Below are 17,216 nucleotides of genomic sequence, written 5' to 3'. Positions count from 1 at the left end.
TCCAAGTTCCTTTCCAACTATCAAATGTTAGACATGTATTTACCAAAAGGATTTGGTCTCCCTTGATGGCTATGCTATGCTTGGAATGGAAAATAATATCGGCTGTTGGCTTGAGGTCTTGTAATGGGGCATAAGAGATTTGAAGGGGAGAAGTTCATGTAAAATAGCCTTGTCTGCCATCGCTTATCAGATCTGGATACATAGATGTGCCAGAGTTCATATGGCAGTGTTTGAAGCTAAACACTAGGTCTCATATTGAGTCTTGGAAGAAAGTTAGGAACTCAGTTTCAAATAGCTGGTTCTGTTTTAGTTTGTCTGGTTCTTATGTGTCTTCAGCTTAGCTGCTGGTGTGCAGATAGTCTGATGTGTATTCTGCGTGCTGATTCTTGATATGTTTCTTTAATAAATTTCTCCCATTTCTAAGAGAAAAAAAATGTTAGACATGTAGTTACAATTTGGCATGAATTAACAAATGTCAAATGAACTTGTTTTTGCCATCATTTTAAAAAAGAAAAGAAAAAGGACCAGAACGTAAGTACCCCTAAATATATTGGTGGAAAAGATGCTTTTGCCATCTTTTAAAATATTTTAAAAGATGGAAACCTTAGCAATCTAAGTCGAATTTTTCTTGCTCAATAGAACCTCATACTTGACTTACTTTTTTTTTTTTTAATTACAATCATTCGGGGAGAGAAGAATAAAGTTGATGCGGGAGACGTAAGAAAATTATTATTTAATATTATTTATGTTTGCAAGCCAATTGTATTTTTATGTTTTAGGTCTTATTAGTTTATTGGGCTATTAGTATTTAATTTAGAAGCAAGGTTATTTTTGTAATAAGGCAATTAGGGTTTCCTAGTCAATTAGAACTAGGGTTTAGCAATTCTTTATAAGCAACCTATTGTACTCCTTGATAGATAGTGGATATTTTAATGAATGAAAAAATGGCCGTTTACTCTCTTCTTTGGTCTGGTGCTGACTCTATGTTTATCCTAGGTGCTAATTCCTAGTGGTTTCCCTGCTTGGTGCTAACTCCAAGCCAGGCCTAGGTGCTAACTCTAGGTCATATCTCTTTATTTTACCATTGTTTAGTTTTGTTTTAGTTGTCCCATGTCGTATTTGATATCAGAGCAAACACCGTTCTGTTTGAAGCATTACTGCAGTCATGAACCAAAAAAGTTATAAAAAAAAAAATTTTATTCAATGCCTGTGTTTCTCATCCCATCAAATCACAATTTAGATCCACAAGAAGTCAGCGCTGCCATTAGCCTCCATCACTAGCAGCATCCCCATCACACTGGTGACTTCCAATTTCATTGTCCAAAGCCACCACGACGATGATCCAGCCTTCAGACCGCCACCTGCTCACCTGCTCCAGTCGATGCCAAACCATCTCCGTCGACCTGTGAGCTCGATCTTGATCTTTGTTAGTGTTGCACTGCCAGCAGCCCTTCATCTTGTGTGCCATTGCCGGCTCCGCTGGTTCTGAAGCTCTCCATCTCACCCAACGCCGCTGTCAAACCACTGCACCTACTGGGACTGAAGCTTCGTTTTGTTGTTACCCATCCACACCACAGTGTATCTAGCTTTTTGGTCATTAAAAAAAAAGGGGGGTCAAGACCTTTGGCCGGTGCACTAGAGAAGTTCCAAGTCCGTGAACAACCAACTCCACGTAAGGCCCAGTACACTTAGCCGCCATTACAAGGGTTAGGTTCGCTTACTATCTTTAGTGGACTTAACTTTTCATTTAAGATTCATCTTTAGTTTCTTTACGTGCATACCAAAAAAAAAAAAAAAAAAAAATCAAGTCTAGCCTTCTAGGCCTTCAGTCCAGTCCACGGTTCTTCTATTGGTGTTCAAACTTCAAATAGTGAAGCTTTATTTGGTTGATGCCATGACAATCCCTTCTTTAGTGGGCCATACATAGCAAGTCAAGTTGGCAAAATCTTTTTGCCCAGTGAGATGGTAATATCCAAAGCACCTTATTTTAATGGTTGTAAAACTAATCCACAGAATTTTGTCAACTGGATGAATGGGATGGAGCAATTCTTTAAACAAGCAAATTTTGCGGATAACATAAAGGTTAGGTATGCAAAGTTGAAGTTAAGAGGTGGAGCACAAATGCTTTGGGAGGATCTTGAATATTTCCGCTATATAAAGTATGAACCTGCCATTAGTGTATGGGAAGATATGAAAGAAAAGTTTTGTGAAGAGTATTTGTCACCATATTTTCGAGCTAAGTATCTACCCCAATCTCAATGTGGTACTTTCAAGTTGAAGCAAATATGATGAATTCTCATCCCATTTCATGTCCTCAGTGCACTTTTAAACAATCTATCAAGGAATTATCTATCAAGGAATTGTCTACCAAGGAATTAAAGGAATTATCTGTAAAGTTCATGAAAGATGTTCAAGACAGGATTGCTCAAATGAAGCAAATGAAGACTCAAACCGATTCAATTCGGAAACCAAGGATAATTGATCACAATGAACTTGTTGCTGCCCCCATAGAAGACAACATTGATGATGATATCTTGGTCATGGAGAATCCTTAAGCAACACCAAAGTCTAATGTTGACAGAAACGTACATGTCTTGACAAGTGTTGCTTTAACATGCGTGCAAGGAAATGAATCTATTGAAGAGTAGCGAGGTGAGGAGATGGTTTCTAAGGAGAGTATTATGTTAGAGGGTGCACATGATGTGATATTGGAAGCTAATGAATCTGCTTTTGATTAGCCTTCCATGGTGCATGAAGACAAACAATTTGCTAAAGTGGAGAAAGTGGATAATATAGTACTTCCAATGGTTCAAGATAAGATTATGTTAATTCCACACATTAATTTTGTTATTTCAGAAGAGTTTGCCATGATTGAATTCAAGATTTTTCTTTTCTCTATGCTCCCTAAGGTGATTCCAAACTTGAAGCAAGTGTTACTTGTCAGCATCCTAATCCTTCAATGCTTTATAACTCGAGGTCGAGTTTTCTCCAACCAGAGGAGAATGATGCTGGAGACGCAAGAAGATTATTATTTACGTTTGCAAGCCAATTGTATTTTTATGTTTTAGGTCCTATTAGTTTATTGGGCTATTAGTATTTTAATTTAGAAGCAAGGTTATTTTTATAATAAGGCAATTAGGGTTTCCTAACCAATTAGAATTAGGGTTTAGCAATCCTTTATAAGCAACCTATTGTACTCCTTAAGAGATAGTTGATATTTTAATAAATGAAAAAATGGCCGTTTGGTCTCTTCTTTGGTCTGGTGTTGACTCCAAGTCTACCTTAGGTGCTGACTCTTAGTGATTTCCTTGCTTGGTGCTGACTCTAAGTCAGACTTAGGTGCTGACTCCTAGGTTATATTCCTTTGTTCTGGTTGTCTTGCGTCAAAAGTGATGGACCAAGAATGTATTGACTCCTTGTGATAAATTAACCAATTAATTTAGCCAAGTGAATTAATTAAGCTAATTAACATGCAAAGCGCGTGGTAACACAAACAAATCACCAAATAACTAAATGCAACAGAAATTAAATTTGACACGGGTGATTTATTTACGAATGGGGAAAGCTACCAAGGCAAAACCCCACCGGGTGATTTTAAGGTCACTACTCCCAAGAATCCACTATTATCAAAACAAGCGGTTATAAGTAAAGGAATCCCAGTACCTTATACCAACCTACAGTTGAAGCCTTATCCTAATACCCAATTGGACTTGTTCTGTAGTGATAATCTCTCCTTTTAATGCACGGCTCCTAGTACATGACTAACCAATCTGATATGTAGATCCCAGTATGTGACTTACTCCTTTGCACGAATCCAAGTACGTGACTAACTCCACAGCAACCCTTTGATTGTTGTAGTTGATTTGCAGCAGCTTCACATGAAGACACCAATAAGATCTTCAATGTTGGTGCAAGAGACTTTGCTTGGTTACAAAACCCAAAGGCGTACAAGAAATGCAACAAAAACTCTTTCTTCTGTAGGAGGAGGCTACGATTTTAAAAAGAAAACCTTATGAAACTCTCTAGGGTTTGGTTTTTCTTTTTCCACCTCCTTTTAAATAGGAGTTTAATGGGCTTTCATATTCCAAGTAAGTTTACACAAATCTTGGGCTTTCCTAATCCAATAAGGATTATACAAACCCACAAACAAATAGCACTTTAGAATAAAAACGTTGCTGGCTATAATCTGAATCTCATAAGCTCGATAGATCGAGACATATGTCAAGTTTTAATGAATCTCGATAGATCGAGTTTCTATCGAGGAGGTATCGAGACTTGTAGATTGCACTTTTCTTGAGCAGTTCTTGAGTAATATCCATGTCTTCAATTACCACTTGTAATGATTATCTTGAACCTACTTAGATTTACCCAAATACAAGTAAAATGCATTTTGTCAAAAGATATGCCAATTACATAAAAATATGTCCTTAACAAAAAGTAATATTTCTAAACTACAGAACTAAAGAAGAGGAAAAATAAGAAAACCTTACTATAAACATACTCTTTAGAATTATCAACATTGAAAAAAAATGTTCCTCACGTTCATACTGAGACATCGATTCAAATCCTAATCCTTCCACCCAACTAACAAATTATCAAAAAATAAACATAAAAAATTACAAAAAAAAGAAAAGAGGGAAAACGTCTAAGGTTGAGATGTGAATGGAAACACGCAATCTTGGTCAAAGTACAATTTACCACGCATTATAAAGAGAAGTTAGCTAAATACAAATGTCATACGAAACATAGAGTTGGTGGCACTGCCTGCACAGCTAACTTAATTACTTTTGTAAGTTTGTTTACTTCCAATATATGATCATTGAGCGCCTGTGGCAACTAGGTAATAAGGAAGGCTCTACTTTGTACGAGATCTTTTGAATTTTTATTTTGGTGGGTGGTAGGAGAAGAGGGTAATAAGAGATTAGCATACTTTCATGCTATGTGGAGTTGGTGGAGAGATTGTCTCTTTAGAATGAGTAAGAAAAGTGAGGAAAGAAAGGAAAAAGAAAGAAGAGAAAGAGCGTTTATTGAGAATGGAAGCAAGCTATTGGAGAAGCTGATTGTCACTTGCAATGACAAGTGTATTCCCATTCGTAGCTTCTCTGCTCAAGAGCTCCAACTAGCAACCAACAACTATAAAAATCCTCTGAGAAAGCTTTGGTACAAGGGTTATCTTGAAGGAAGAAGTTTTTTTGTTAAGCCAATTCCTGACAATAAAATATGGGCTGATTTTGCCATTAATGATCTAGTAATGTCTGCACAGATGAGCTCTCATAAAAATGTATTAAAGCCTGTAGGGTGTTGTCTCGAGACTCAATCTCCCATTTTAGTGTATGAATCTGCTATGAATGGTTTCCTTATGGATAGAATTTACGTGTCCCATGATACTCGACAACAACATCAGCCCATGGAGTGGTCCAGCAGGTTAAAGGTTGCAAGGCAGATTGCTCATGTTATTTCGTATCTTCATACCGCTTTCTCTAGACCTGTCATCCACATGGCTATACATATGCGAAATATCTTATTAGATGAACATGATGTTCCGAAATTGGACCACTTTTTTTATTCAGTATCAATCCCTGAGGGTGAAATAGACGTGGAAGTTTATGATGGCCTTTGGAATGTATACTTCAACCCCCCTGAATTGGAAGCAACGGGCAAGGTAACTGAAAAATCGGATGTATATTACTTTGGTGAGCTTCTTCTAGAGCTTTTAACTGGAGAGAAATCATATGATATAACTCGATTAGCAACTGATAAATATTCAAGCTTAATAGCGTACATTCATACATGTGCTCAAGCTTGTTGCATAAATGAGATTGTGGATCCTGCAATCTTTTCAGGGAAAGGAGATGTTAGTTTAGAGCAGCAATTACAAGCTGTGCTGGACCTTGCCTTGACATGTACAGAGGAGGATCCACAGAGAAGGCCGACTATGGTGGATGTGACCAAAGAACTCAGACGGATTGAGAGGTTTGTTCTATGATTAATTATTTAATCAGTTGGTTCATCCAAGTTCCCTTCAAACTATCAATTGTTACTGTTAGACGTGTTTACCAAAATGATTTCGTCTGATGCAATGTTGTTTTTCTTGGAAAATAATATGGGTTGCTGTTAGCATGAGGTCTTGCAAAATGTTAAATCTAGGCAATAATACAGTGTTTGAAACTAGACAATAGATCTTGTTTTGAGTTTTGTAAAGGTGTTAGGAATTCAGTTTCAAAGAAAATGTTGTGATACAGTTGGGAATAGATGGTTCTGTTTTAGTTTGTCTGGTTTCCTATGTCTTAGCTTAGTTTTCTGTTACGTGGCTAGTCTATTGTTTTCTGTGCACTAATTCTTGATTTGTTTGTCTCTTTAATAAATCTCGCAATCATAAAAAACTGATTTTTTTTTAAATCTCTCTCAATCATATGAAAAATAAAATGGAGCTGCTTAATAATCATGCAGAAGGTTCACATTATTTCATATCCAACTATTTTAGGCACAACAACAGGCATAACTCAGTTGATTTTCAAAAGGCTTCCTGATACATAATGGGTCAAAGGTAGGAGATCAAAATGTAAATCCAAGCAAGATAGTTAGTATTCATTGTTACTGTCACATCTTGGGAGATACTTTAAGAGTCATACTTATTTACAGTATAAATAATGATTGACACCATTCAGTTAGACACATTTTTCCCTCTGATAAATAGTGTTTAAATCATTTGTGTGAATTAGGTAACAAATTCATTGAATAACTTATTGCCTCACATTTCGTCATAATAACTGGTATAATTGCATTTAAAAGATTCTGGTAGTAATGTGAAACACAATCGCTGAGCTCTCCATGGACTAACAACTTGGTTTTGAACAAACCTGCCAGCACGGCTGCACTTAGTCCATTGGTATTTGGTAAGCATGTCACCCCAATTTATATACCAATGACCCTCTGACCTCTGTGGTAGTCTTCTAAGAAGTCCAAGTGAACGGAACGAGCACAATTGGCTAGTGAGAACTGAGGAAAGCTTTACTTTCCATGAGATCCTTTGAATCTTTATTTTGGTGGGTTGCAGGAGAAAGAGGGTAAAGGGTTAGATTCTGAGCTCACGTTTAAATTATGCAGGGTTTCTGATGAGGTGGTTTCTTTAAAATGAGTAAGAAAGGCGAGGAAAGAAGGGAAAAAGAAAGAGCGTTCCTTGAGAATGGAAGCAAGCCACTGGAGAAGCTACTGTATCCTGCAACGGCAAGCCTATTTTCATCCATAGCTTCTCTGCTCAACAACTATCATAATCATCAGGGAATTTATTGGTTCAAGGGTTCTCTTAAAGCAATTTCCTGACTGGAAATTTTCAGCCAATTTTGTCATCAATGATTTAGTGATTTCTGCACAGATGAGCACTCACAATAATGTATTAAAGCCCATAAAAGATTTGAAGGGGAGAAGTTTATAGGTCCTGCTATTTAAATTTGTCTTGGCTGCCATGGTTTATCACATCTGAATACAGAGATGTGAAAGAGTTCACAAGGGTAATGTTAAATCTGAAAGAGGCAATATTGCAATGTTTGAACGGAAATAGATCATCCAACTCAATCTATTTCTATTGACAATATGATCTCAATCGTCCTTGTATACACATTTGAATGAAATACATGTAGCCTCAAGAAGAATGAAACAAAAAAAAAAAAAATCTGTATTCTGACAAAGAGAGATGTGCCTAATCTTGCTCTAGTAAGTATGAAACAAAAATTATCATTATCCTAACAGATGTGCCTAATCTGGTGTTGGTGCTCCAGTATGTCATAATCTGCTCACACAAAAAATCAGAATGCACCTTCTAAAGGAGATAAACATTGATATACATTACCAAAATTAAATACTGTTGGGTTAAGATAGCTTGACTCCAGTTAATTAATTCAATTACCCAAGTTGATTAATTGGGTTCAATTAATTAAATACAACTAGAATGGAATGGTGGGTTGATTTATCAATACATGTGTTTTTTTTTTTTTTTTGGTTTGATAAACATTAAGTGTTGGGAAGAATAAACTTCATTACTTTTCATAAGTTTTGAAGTGATATTTGTTATGATTTGTGATTTTTTTTTGAATTGATTAATGTAAAATAAAAATGGTGTCTATAGTGAGTTTATATGAAAACTACATTATATAAATTATAATTTACTAACTTACCAATTTATAAAAAAAGAAAAATGAAAAAAATGAAATTTTGTCAGGAACAAAGGAAATGACAATAAATAAGAGAGCAAGGAAAGAGATATTTTTGGATTTTCATTTTATTTTACATTGTGTTTGGTTACAACTACGGAAAGAGAAAACAAAATATTAAGGGGAAGGATATGACATAGAAAAGAAAAGAAAAAGTAAATATTTCAAGCATATATGCTTGTAAATACAAAATAGGAATGAAATGAGAAAAGAAATGAGAATTTTTTTTTAAAAAATAATTGGTTTGCAAAGGGAAAAGAAAAAGAAAAAAAAAATTATATATATATATATATATATATCAATCATAACATGCAATTCTAAAATTATGAAAAAGAAATTATAAAAATTTTGTTTCATTATATTTATGTTCCATGAAAGGTGTGAACTTGAAATGAAATTTACTGGATTGGAAAGATACGTTGATTTATCAATACATGTGTTTTGTGATTGATAAAAATTAAATTTAGGGAAACAATAAATTTCATAATTTTTTTTGTAATTGTTGAGGTGATATTTGTTGTGATTGGTATATAATATGTATAGTTTTCTTTTATTATTTTTGAATTGATTGGTATAAAATAAAAGTGGTATCAATAATGAGCCAAAATCAAAGTAATATTATCACTTATAATTTACTAATTAAAAAATTTATAAAATTAAAAATGAAATTTTGCATGACTTCAATTTTCACAAAGGAGCAGAGGAAAGGACAAAAATGGGGAGAAAAAGAGAGAGACAATTATTTTTATTTTACATTGTGTTTGGTTACAGTTGAGGAGAGATAAAAATAAAATAAAAGAGTAATGGGAAGGACACGATAAAAAAAAGGAAAATAAAATATTTTCCTCATATATGTATTTGAGAAAAAATTTCTCTCATATATTTTGAAATAGGAAAGGAAGGAGAAAAGGAAAGAGAAAAGTATGCTTATTTTTTTATTTGTTTGCTTTGCAAAGGAAAAAGAAATACGGGAAAAAATGTGTGTGCATGTGTGTGTTTGTTTTTTAAAACTTTTATAATCTAATAGAGTAAAGAGATGGATGAAAGCACATGGGAAGCAGTGTAATTTTATGAGTAATTATGCACTATTTGGTTAGGGGAAGGGAAAAGTAGAGAGATAAAAAATTTTACAGAATAGAAAGATTTTTTTAGTTTTCTCTCATGTGTGTTTAGTTGGGAAGATGAAAAACTCTTTTGTTTGGTTAAAAATAAAAAATAAATTTTCTATAAATTTATTATCACGCTCATATTTCATTTATATATATATAAAATAAGAATAAAACAACAACAACATCAGATAGTGTCAATGGAGGAGAGGATAGCATGTAGATGGATAATTTCTCATCAAACCCCCTATTCTCCCCATATTTTCTCCTCAAATTGGAGTTGGAGAGGGGGGGGGGGGGGGTGGAGGGGGATTTTGGTGGGCTTGGGTAGAAAGCACCTAGGCCTCACCAAAATCCCTTCCATTTTCTCCACTCAATTATACACCCAAGAATACCATTTTGTTTCCACCATTTTCCATTCCCCCAATTATCACCCCAACCAAACACATTATAAATGTCAAAAATTGTTGGTGCACTTTTTCATTTTAACTTCTCTTAATTTATGCCGAAATTGGAGGGATCATACCCTTTTTTTTCTTTCTCTTAAGTCACCCAAAGAGAAGAAATGCAACCCTTTCCTTCGTTTTCTTTCCTTCCCTCTCTTTTGCATGTTTCAAACATAGTGTTACAATTAAAAGGGAAAGGAAAAAAAAATCAATACGAAGTATAGAGAAATATTATTTTTTAAGGAAAAAGTTTAGCTACAAACCTAGTTGTAGCCAATGGCTATATATCTCATTAAAAAAATTAACATGACTATATATTTTTAAAATTTAATGTTGGATTACATGTTTTTTATGTTCTTAATAAGTATGTCAAATTTTGCTTTAATAAAATTTTATTTACTATTTGATCCATAAACTTATTTTTTATGCATATTTTTATTGTCTAAGAATTTGAAATATAAACATTTGATTGATGAGATAACTATAAATCTTTGATATTTTAGAGAGTTTGCGAACACAATAAATATATGAAAAAAATGTAATTCAATAGTATAATTATCAAAATTCACATCTAATAAAAAGATATTAAATAGAATTGTAGTCAAACTTTGTTCTTTTTTAATAGAAAACAACTATTAATTTACAATAAATTTAGATAATGAGAGAATCTTGAAAAAAAAAAAAGAAAAAAAAAAGAAAAAAAGAAAAAAAAAAGAAAAGGCTTTATGCCAAAAAGACTTAGACTAGTTGCATCTTGGGATTCATCAGTCCACATTAACTTCTTCCTTATTTTATCACATTTCAACAATCTTTAATGGCTTGGGGAGAAAGCTAAAAATGATAGTACAGGTACAGGCCAATTATTCAATTATTAAGGTCTTGGTCAATATATCTCAATTATTGAATCAGTTTTTGCTAGCGCATGTTTAGACTAAGCTTTTGAATGTTGGACCTTTATTGTAATGTCAATTTGAAAAAAATGTCGCATAGCTATGCCAGAGTCCAGGTACACCCCACCCAGCCTCAGGCAGAAAAGGCAATCCTTTGAAAAACTATATAAGGACTCCTTTCCAATAAAAAACTATATAAGGAGAAACAAGTCATGCTTTATTTAGCAAAAAAGTTGTCGTTGAAAGTGTGCCTCATTTTTTTTTTTGTTTTATTTTATATATATATATATATATATATATATGAGAAAAAAGTGTGCCACTTAACTAAGCAGAACGAAATGAGTACAAGATACAATTTGAATGCATGAGCACTAACAAAGTATAAGTCCTTTCCCTCCAAAAAAAAAAAAAAAAAATAAAAAAATAAAGCCCTTATTTTTGCAAGGTTAAGCGTGGTTTCATATTTAAAATGATACAAAAATTATGGTTTAAAAAGTGTTATGAAAATATGTGTTAAAAATACTTATAATTCAAAAAATGTGTTTGATACCATATTTCAAATAATATATTTTAAAATGTTAAAAAATATAATTGTATGTTTGGGATGTGTATGTGTTTTTTTTTTTTATATAAAAAGTGATGATTGTTTGTATGGTAAAAGGATACTATTTTGTTTAAGAAGAGAGAAAAAAAAAAAAAGTTGAAACTTGTGAGAGAGAGTTTGATTTTGTCAATGGGTCCCATAATTTTCAATTTATTTACAAAAAAGACATTCAGCAAAGTTATTTGAAAACTAAAAACTGATATGAATGAGTTCTCAAAATACATTTTTTCAAATACCTTAATTTAAGAATTATAACTTAAACACTCTCAATAAAAAATCCTTACCAAACACATTTTTTTAATCATAATTTTCAGTTTTTAAACACTGAAAATTGTTATTTGAAATATGCTACCTAACAGGCCATAAAGTACTTTTTTTAAGACTTACTAGTAAGTTGCCTGTGCGATGCACGGATAATGTTGTATTAGTTTATGCAATTTTTTTATGAAGAATACTGTATATATATTATAACATAGTAACAATTATAAATTGCAAACAAATATTCATTATAATTATTTTGTTGAAGTAATCAGTAAAAAAGAATCAACTTTAGAGTAATATTGTATAATAAAAGTTGATAAAAGCATGGTAACATTCCATATTATTGATATTTATTTTGTGATGTAATAAAGAGCTTTATGGCGAAATTTTGTTTTTTTTGTTTCTTGAATGCCTTGGTTTTTGAAGTATGTCGACACTTGTAAAGCATGTTGAGGGATATGTTATCATCATCTGTTTCTTCATCTTCAGCGTTTGAAGTTTGCTCTATCCTTATTTGTTCAATTTGTGTGCTTTTATCATTTTCTCCTTTTGTTGCATCATTTGTGTTGATCATTGATGAAATGGCACTGGAAGATTCTTGGTTGGATCTTACAAAGTTTGTGCTGGTAGATTTGTTGTCGCTAAGATTTTGCATAGGTATCTGCATTCATATTAAATTTGAGCACATTATTTACATCAGTATAGCGTAGAGAAAGAAATAATATAGCATACTGGCTTTTTTTTTTTTTGGTTCCATACCTTTTTCTCATTTGAAGGTGCATCAAAAATCTTTGCAACTGTGTAATTTTCAAAACCATCCTTCAAATTGAATTCATTCAAGCGAAGTAGAAAAATGTATTGTCTTCCTAAAATTTTTTTAAGATCACGTGGGATTCCTTCTTCAATTTCAATCTGCATATTAGGAATTTTAATTTATATTATAATCTATAGTTTTACAATAAATTTAATAATTTAAATAAGTTGTACCTCGATTTGTTTTTCAGCAAGATCTTTTGCAGATTTATTTAGGATTTTCTTAGCATCTCGATCAAATATGACAAAAGTTGTCTTGTCAGTTGAATCAAAAACTTCAATTTGAATCCTGTATCTGAAGCATTTTGCAATTGTATAGTAATTATAGTAAGAGGAATATGTTTATAAAAAAAATTTAAAACTTTGTAGTTAATGTGTGTGCCTCTAACCTTGGAGTAGGCAGATTTGTTTTTGTTTCACATTTTGCACACCAAAATGATCCTGATTGTGGTTTGACCTTCTTTCCACATAACACGCATGAAATATAATACCAACCCATTGTTGTATCAATGTTGCTTATTGTTGCAACACAATAGCAGTTAACATCCTGCAATGAATTTTGAAGTTAATATGTTTTTTTTTTTTTAAGTAAATGATGTGTTATTATATTTTCATGTAAATGATGAGTCTACTTTGAAATGATTAACAAACCTGTTTCGTAGGATCCCATTCAATGCATTTGAGCTCTGGTATTGTCTTCATATTGTTTGAAGAAAAATCCTCCTTTGAAAACTGTTTTGCATGTATTTTTGGTATTTCTTGTATAGGATCATGTTTTTTACCATTCCTATCATTGAATTTTTAAAAAGGAAAAGAATGTAAATGGTATTTTGTGAGATAAAAAATGTTATTTATCATATTTTTTGTTATTAATAATTTTTAAAATATGCACCTATCAATTATTTCAGCAACCTCGGGAATCTCAAGATTTAGATATACTTTTGTTGCACTGGTTGATGACAAAGAGAATTTGCCTGCAAAAATTGGAGAATACATTATAATAAACCAAATCGTATTGAATTGAAATTGAGAAAAAGGAAGACATGTTTTAATGAGAATGAAATTCTCTAAAAGTATCATTAGATTGTTTTGAAAATGAATAAGTTTGAGTATAAAAAATTTATAATTAGTGTTTACATTTCTCATTGTAAAATTTATGGCCTAAGATTAGTAACCTATATACTTATTAACTTGATAGCAGTACTAAGTACATTAAAATTGATAGTTGGTAACATTATTTAGTTATACTTACCTCCAAATGATTTGACAATAGTTGAAGTTGCAATTAAGACAAAAGGTCCTGGATTGTTCTTATATACATCTTCATCAATTTGCCAGGCACTTGTTCCCCATAGTGAAAGCCTAATTTCTTTTCCCTTGGTATAGTTAAAATCATTGTGGATTTTTTTGTTATTAGTAATTTTTTTATTTATAATTGTTTTTTCTATATAAACATATAATGACATCAATATGGGTTAGCCTTTGAGGTACACGTTGGTGGGAATTCATATTGTAGCCTTTGAGCTACACGTTGGTGGGGGTTCAAAGTTGGGATGGGTGAAACGTTGTAGCCTTTCAGCTACATGTTTGTGGGAAATTTATATTTGGGTCAATATTTATGGGCTTGGGTTTTCATCTACTTTGACAACGTGTTGTAGCCTTTCAGCTACATGTTTGTGGGAAAATCCTATTTGGGTCAACATTTATGGGCTTGGCTTTTCATGTACTTTGACAACGTAGTTATTTTCTTTTTAGAAGATTAGTGATTACAATTGTTTGGTCATTGTCAACCTTAGGCCATATATGTGACAATAAAAATAAGTTACTAAAAATTATTGGGTTACAGTTAAAAAATTTAATGTAAAAAAGGTTAAAAAGACTAAATGGAAGCTTAGAGTGCCACATGGCAGGACCTCATGCATTTCTGCATGAGGTCTCTGCTTTTATATATATATATATTGATTGTCATCTGAAACATAGTCACATAAAGTCAGTGACTCTGCCTGCACAGCAAACTTAACTTGCAAGCGTGTTTACCCCAATATATGATCATTGGACCTCTGTGGCAATTGGGTAATGAGGAAAGCTCTACTTTTGTATGGGAGGTAGCAGAAAGAGGGTAATAAAAGGTTAGCAAACTTTAATGCTACAACCAAGTTTGTCTTTTTTTGATATAAACCCTCCATTAGATTTTTAATATACTATATTTTCTTTAAATAGTGGAATATATAATTCTATGTACAAATGCAATCATGATTAATACTTATTAATAATTATCATAATTATTTAATTTCATATTTACAAAAAAATAAATAAAGGAGAGAGAATATATATATATATATATTAAACTTTCTCATGCTTTGCATGGGTTACTGACTAGCTTATATAAAAATTAAAAATCACATGCATTGCATGATTTACATACTAATACTTATTGGTAAAACATACGCATCATTTTTTTTTTCTTTAAAATTATTTTTTATAATATAATTCTCTTTTATATAATATATAATGATTTTGGGTTCTGGTTCTCAGACATCCGTTATCTCATTTTTCACATCACGTTAAAATATAGACAATTTTTGCATTAATTATAAATATGTGTGTGTGAAACAATCAACATAAACAAATGTGAATGAATGAGACACCTGCTTCTACTTAACAACATGGTTTTGAAACCCGGACCAGATTGTACGGTTTGACTAGGAAAACCACGAACCTCTTAGTTTTGCGATTTTTTTAGCTTCAAGAACCGTTCTATGGGAAAAAAGCAGGACCCCTGCGAACCGTGGTTAGACCGTATGGTTCTGAGAATCGTGAATGGTTTCAGCGGTTCTCACATGTTAAATAAATTATTAGCAACGCGATGTGTTAGACCATGTTGTATATGTTAGAGTGAATGCGAAAGGGGAAGTATAGAATAGGAACACTGAGAACACGAGGGTTATGTGGTTTAGCCTTGTCGGCCTACATCCACGTAGGAATCTCTTAAGGGCTAAGGGCTGCATCTTTATTATGTAAGAGTATAGTACAATAACCTATATTAAAATGGACCATAACATGAGTATATATAGGCGACTAAACCCTAAACTACTAGTACAAGTAGGAGTGGGCTTGGGCCTATTACATTGGGCTAATATGTCTCATATATCTTTAACATCCTCCCTCAAACTTAAGGCGGAAGTTCAATGAAGGCTTGAGGTTGGATAAACATGAGAAAATCCCTTCGAGATGCCTTGAAGAATGCCTTTGAAGAAACCACAATAAAGAATATGCCAGTTGACCAATTTTGGAGCTTCGAAAGAAGAAACGGAGTCCAAAATTGGAATTTACGCAAAAAACTGAGCAAGATAGGCCCTTTCGAAAATTTTGACTTTGGTCAATGGTCAAAGCAAAAGCAAAGTCAACCAAATATCAACGTCAACGGTTAGTGCTCACAGTCAGATTCCAGTGGTTCGGGTCAAGTCGGTCCGGGTCAATAGTCAGCTAGGTGATGTGGTGTTAACGAGGTGACACTGCTAACGTGGCGAGCTGCGTGGCTGATGACGTAGTTAGGGTTGACGTGGATCAAGCTGACGTTGGCGTGCTTGCGTGGTTGTTGACGTGGATTGATGACATCAGATGAGATTAGCAAGTATTTTTGGCACGTGGCTGGAACGTGAGATGTCCTCTGGCGCGTGGAGGAGAAACCAGAAAACCGGGCTGCGCGTGAGGGCTTGTGTAACATCGTATGAGTCCTAAATTCTTGAGCTTTGTAGATTGGCGGATTGCAAGGCTTTCATGGTGGCGCATGTAGCCAAATTCTAATCTAGTAGTGGAGAACCTTTGGTGGCGCATGGGATTGTGTCCAGATGTTTAGGTAGCGCGTGTGGGCACATGCAGTGGCTTAAGGTGACCAGAGTTCTAGGCTTTCCACACATGAGGTTGAGAAGCATGGATGTGTAGTTGGTTTCTCGAAAGGAAGGCTTGTTTGCACAAATTTGAGATTGATGTTATGGGTCTGCTTGAGTTTGTGGATCTTGGACACAACATTGAGCCATGGTGGCTGCGAGATGCATGGAGTCTAGATCCAGCAAGCAAGCATGTGTGACTTCAGATGGTGGTGTGCACGTGATAATCTTCTTTGCTTGCTAGAGTGTTTGTTTGATGCCAAGAACAAAGTTTGGCTCTGATACTATGTTAAATATGTTATTAGCAACGCAATGTGTTAGACCATGTTGTATATGCTAGAATGAATGTGGAAGGGGAAGCATAGACTAGGAACACTGAGAACATGAGGGTTACGTGGTTCGGCCTTGTCAGCCTACATCCACGTAGGAATCCCTTAAGGGCTAAGGGCTAATGGCTACATCTTTATTATGTAAGAATGTAGTACAATAACCTATATTACAATGAACCATAACATGAGTATATATAGACGACTAAACCCTAGACTACTAGTACAAGTAGGAGTGAGCTTGGGCCTATTACATTGGGCTAATATGTCTAATATATCTCTAACATCACAGACCCTTTTTTTAAAAGAAAAGAAAAAGAAAAGAAAAAGCCTTAAACGTCATCCCTATTTGTTTTTTACCTTATACAGCGACGTTTAGGATGCTCAAAGATTCAAAATTAGAAACCAAACCAAGTCAACATCATTCAGTCCTCAAGCTCAAGAAAAATTGCCTCCCTACGGACCCTCCCTCGCCTCAGATCGCCTCTCTCCCTTGTCGGCCACCACACTCCTTAGCTTAGTTAAATCTCTGATAATATCCTCCACAACTCTCCAGATACCAGTCAAAGCTTCTGTCCTTGTCAGTGTTGTTGCCTGCTGCTGCCTCCAGTTGATGACCAGCGATTGGATCTCTCTAAACCAGTGAAAGACTCGCTTTCTCTCACTGTGT

The 17,216-nt window shown here is 33.7% G+C and overlaps 1 protein-coding gene across 1 annotated transcript; it reads left to right on the top strand.

Annotated features, from left to right (window-relative positions):
- The first annotated feature begins 5,103 nt into the window (after positions 1-5,103).
- Positions 5,104-7,528, top strand: LOC115969432 (non-functional pseudokinase ZED1-like). Its single transcript, XM_031089083.1, has 2 exons — positions 5,104-5,973; positions 7,108-7,528. The coding sequence occupies exons 1-2, from the start codon at positions 5,252-5,254 to the stop codon at positions 7,136-7,138; spliced, it is 753 nt and encodes a 250-aa protein (XP_030944943.1). The 5' UTR covers positions 5,104-5,251; the 3' UTR covers positions 7,139-7,528.
- The last annotated feature ends 9,688 nt before the right edge of the window (positions 7,529-17,216 follow it).

This window comes from Quercus lobata, chromosome 11 (genome assembly GCF_001633185.2).
Source record: "Quercus lobata isolate SW786 chromosome 11, ValleyOak3.0 Primary Assembly, whole genome shotgun sequence".
In the NCBI taxonomy this organism is placed as follows: domain Eukaryota; kingdom Viridiplantae; phylum Streptophyta; class Magnoliopsida; order Fagales; family Fagaceae; genus Quercus; species Quercus lobata.
The sequence above is the reverse complement of the archived record's forward strand: the minus strand, read 5'-3'. Positions and strand labels throughout refer to the sequence as shown.

Excerpts from the sequence above, each read along its gene's own strand:
- LOC115969432 (XM_031089083.1), top strand. The coding sequence starts at position 5,252 with ATGTCTGCACAGATGAGCTCTCATAAAAATGTATTAAAGCCTGTAGGG. Across the intron at positions 5,974-7,107 it reads GAACTCAGACGGATTGAGAG|GGTTTCTGATGAGGTGGTTT; the intron begins GTTTGTTCTATG and ends TAAATTATGCAG.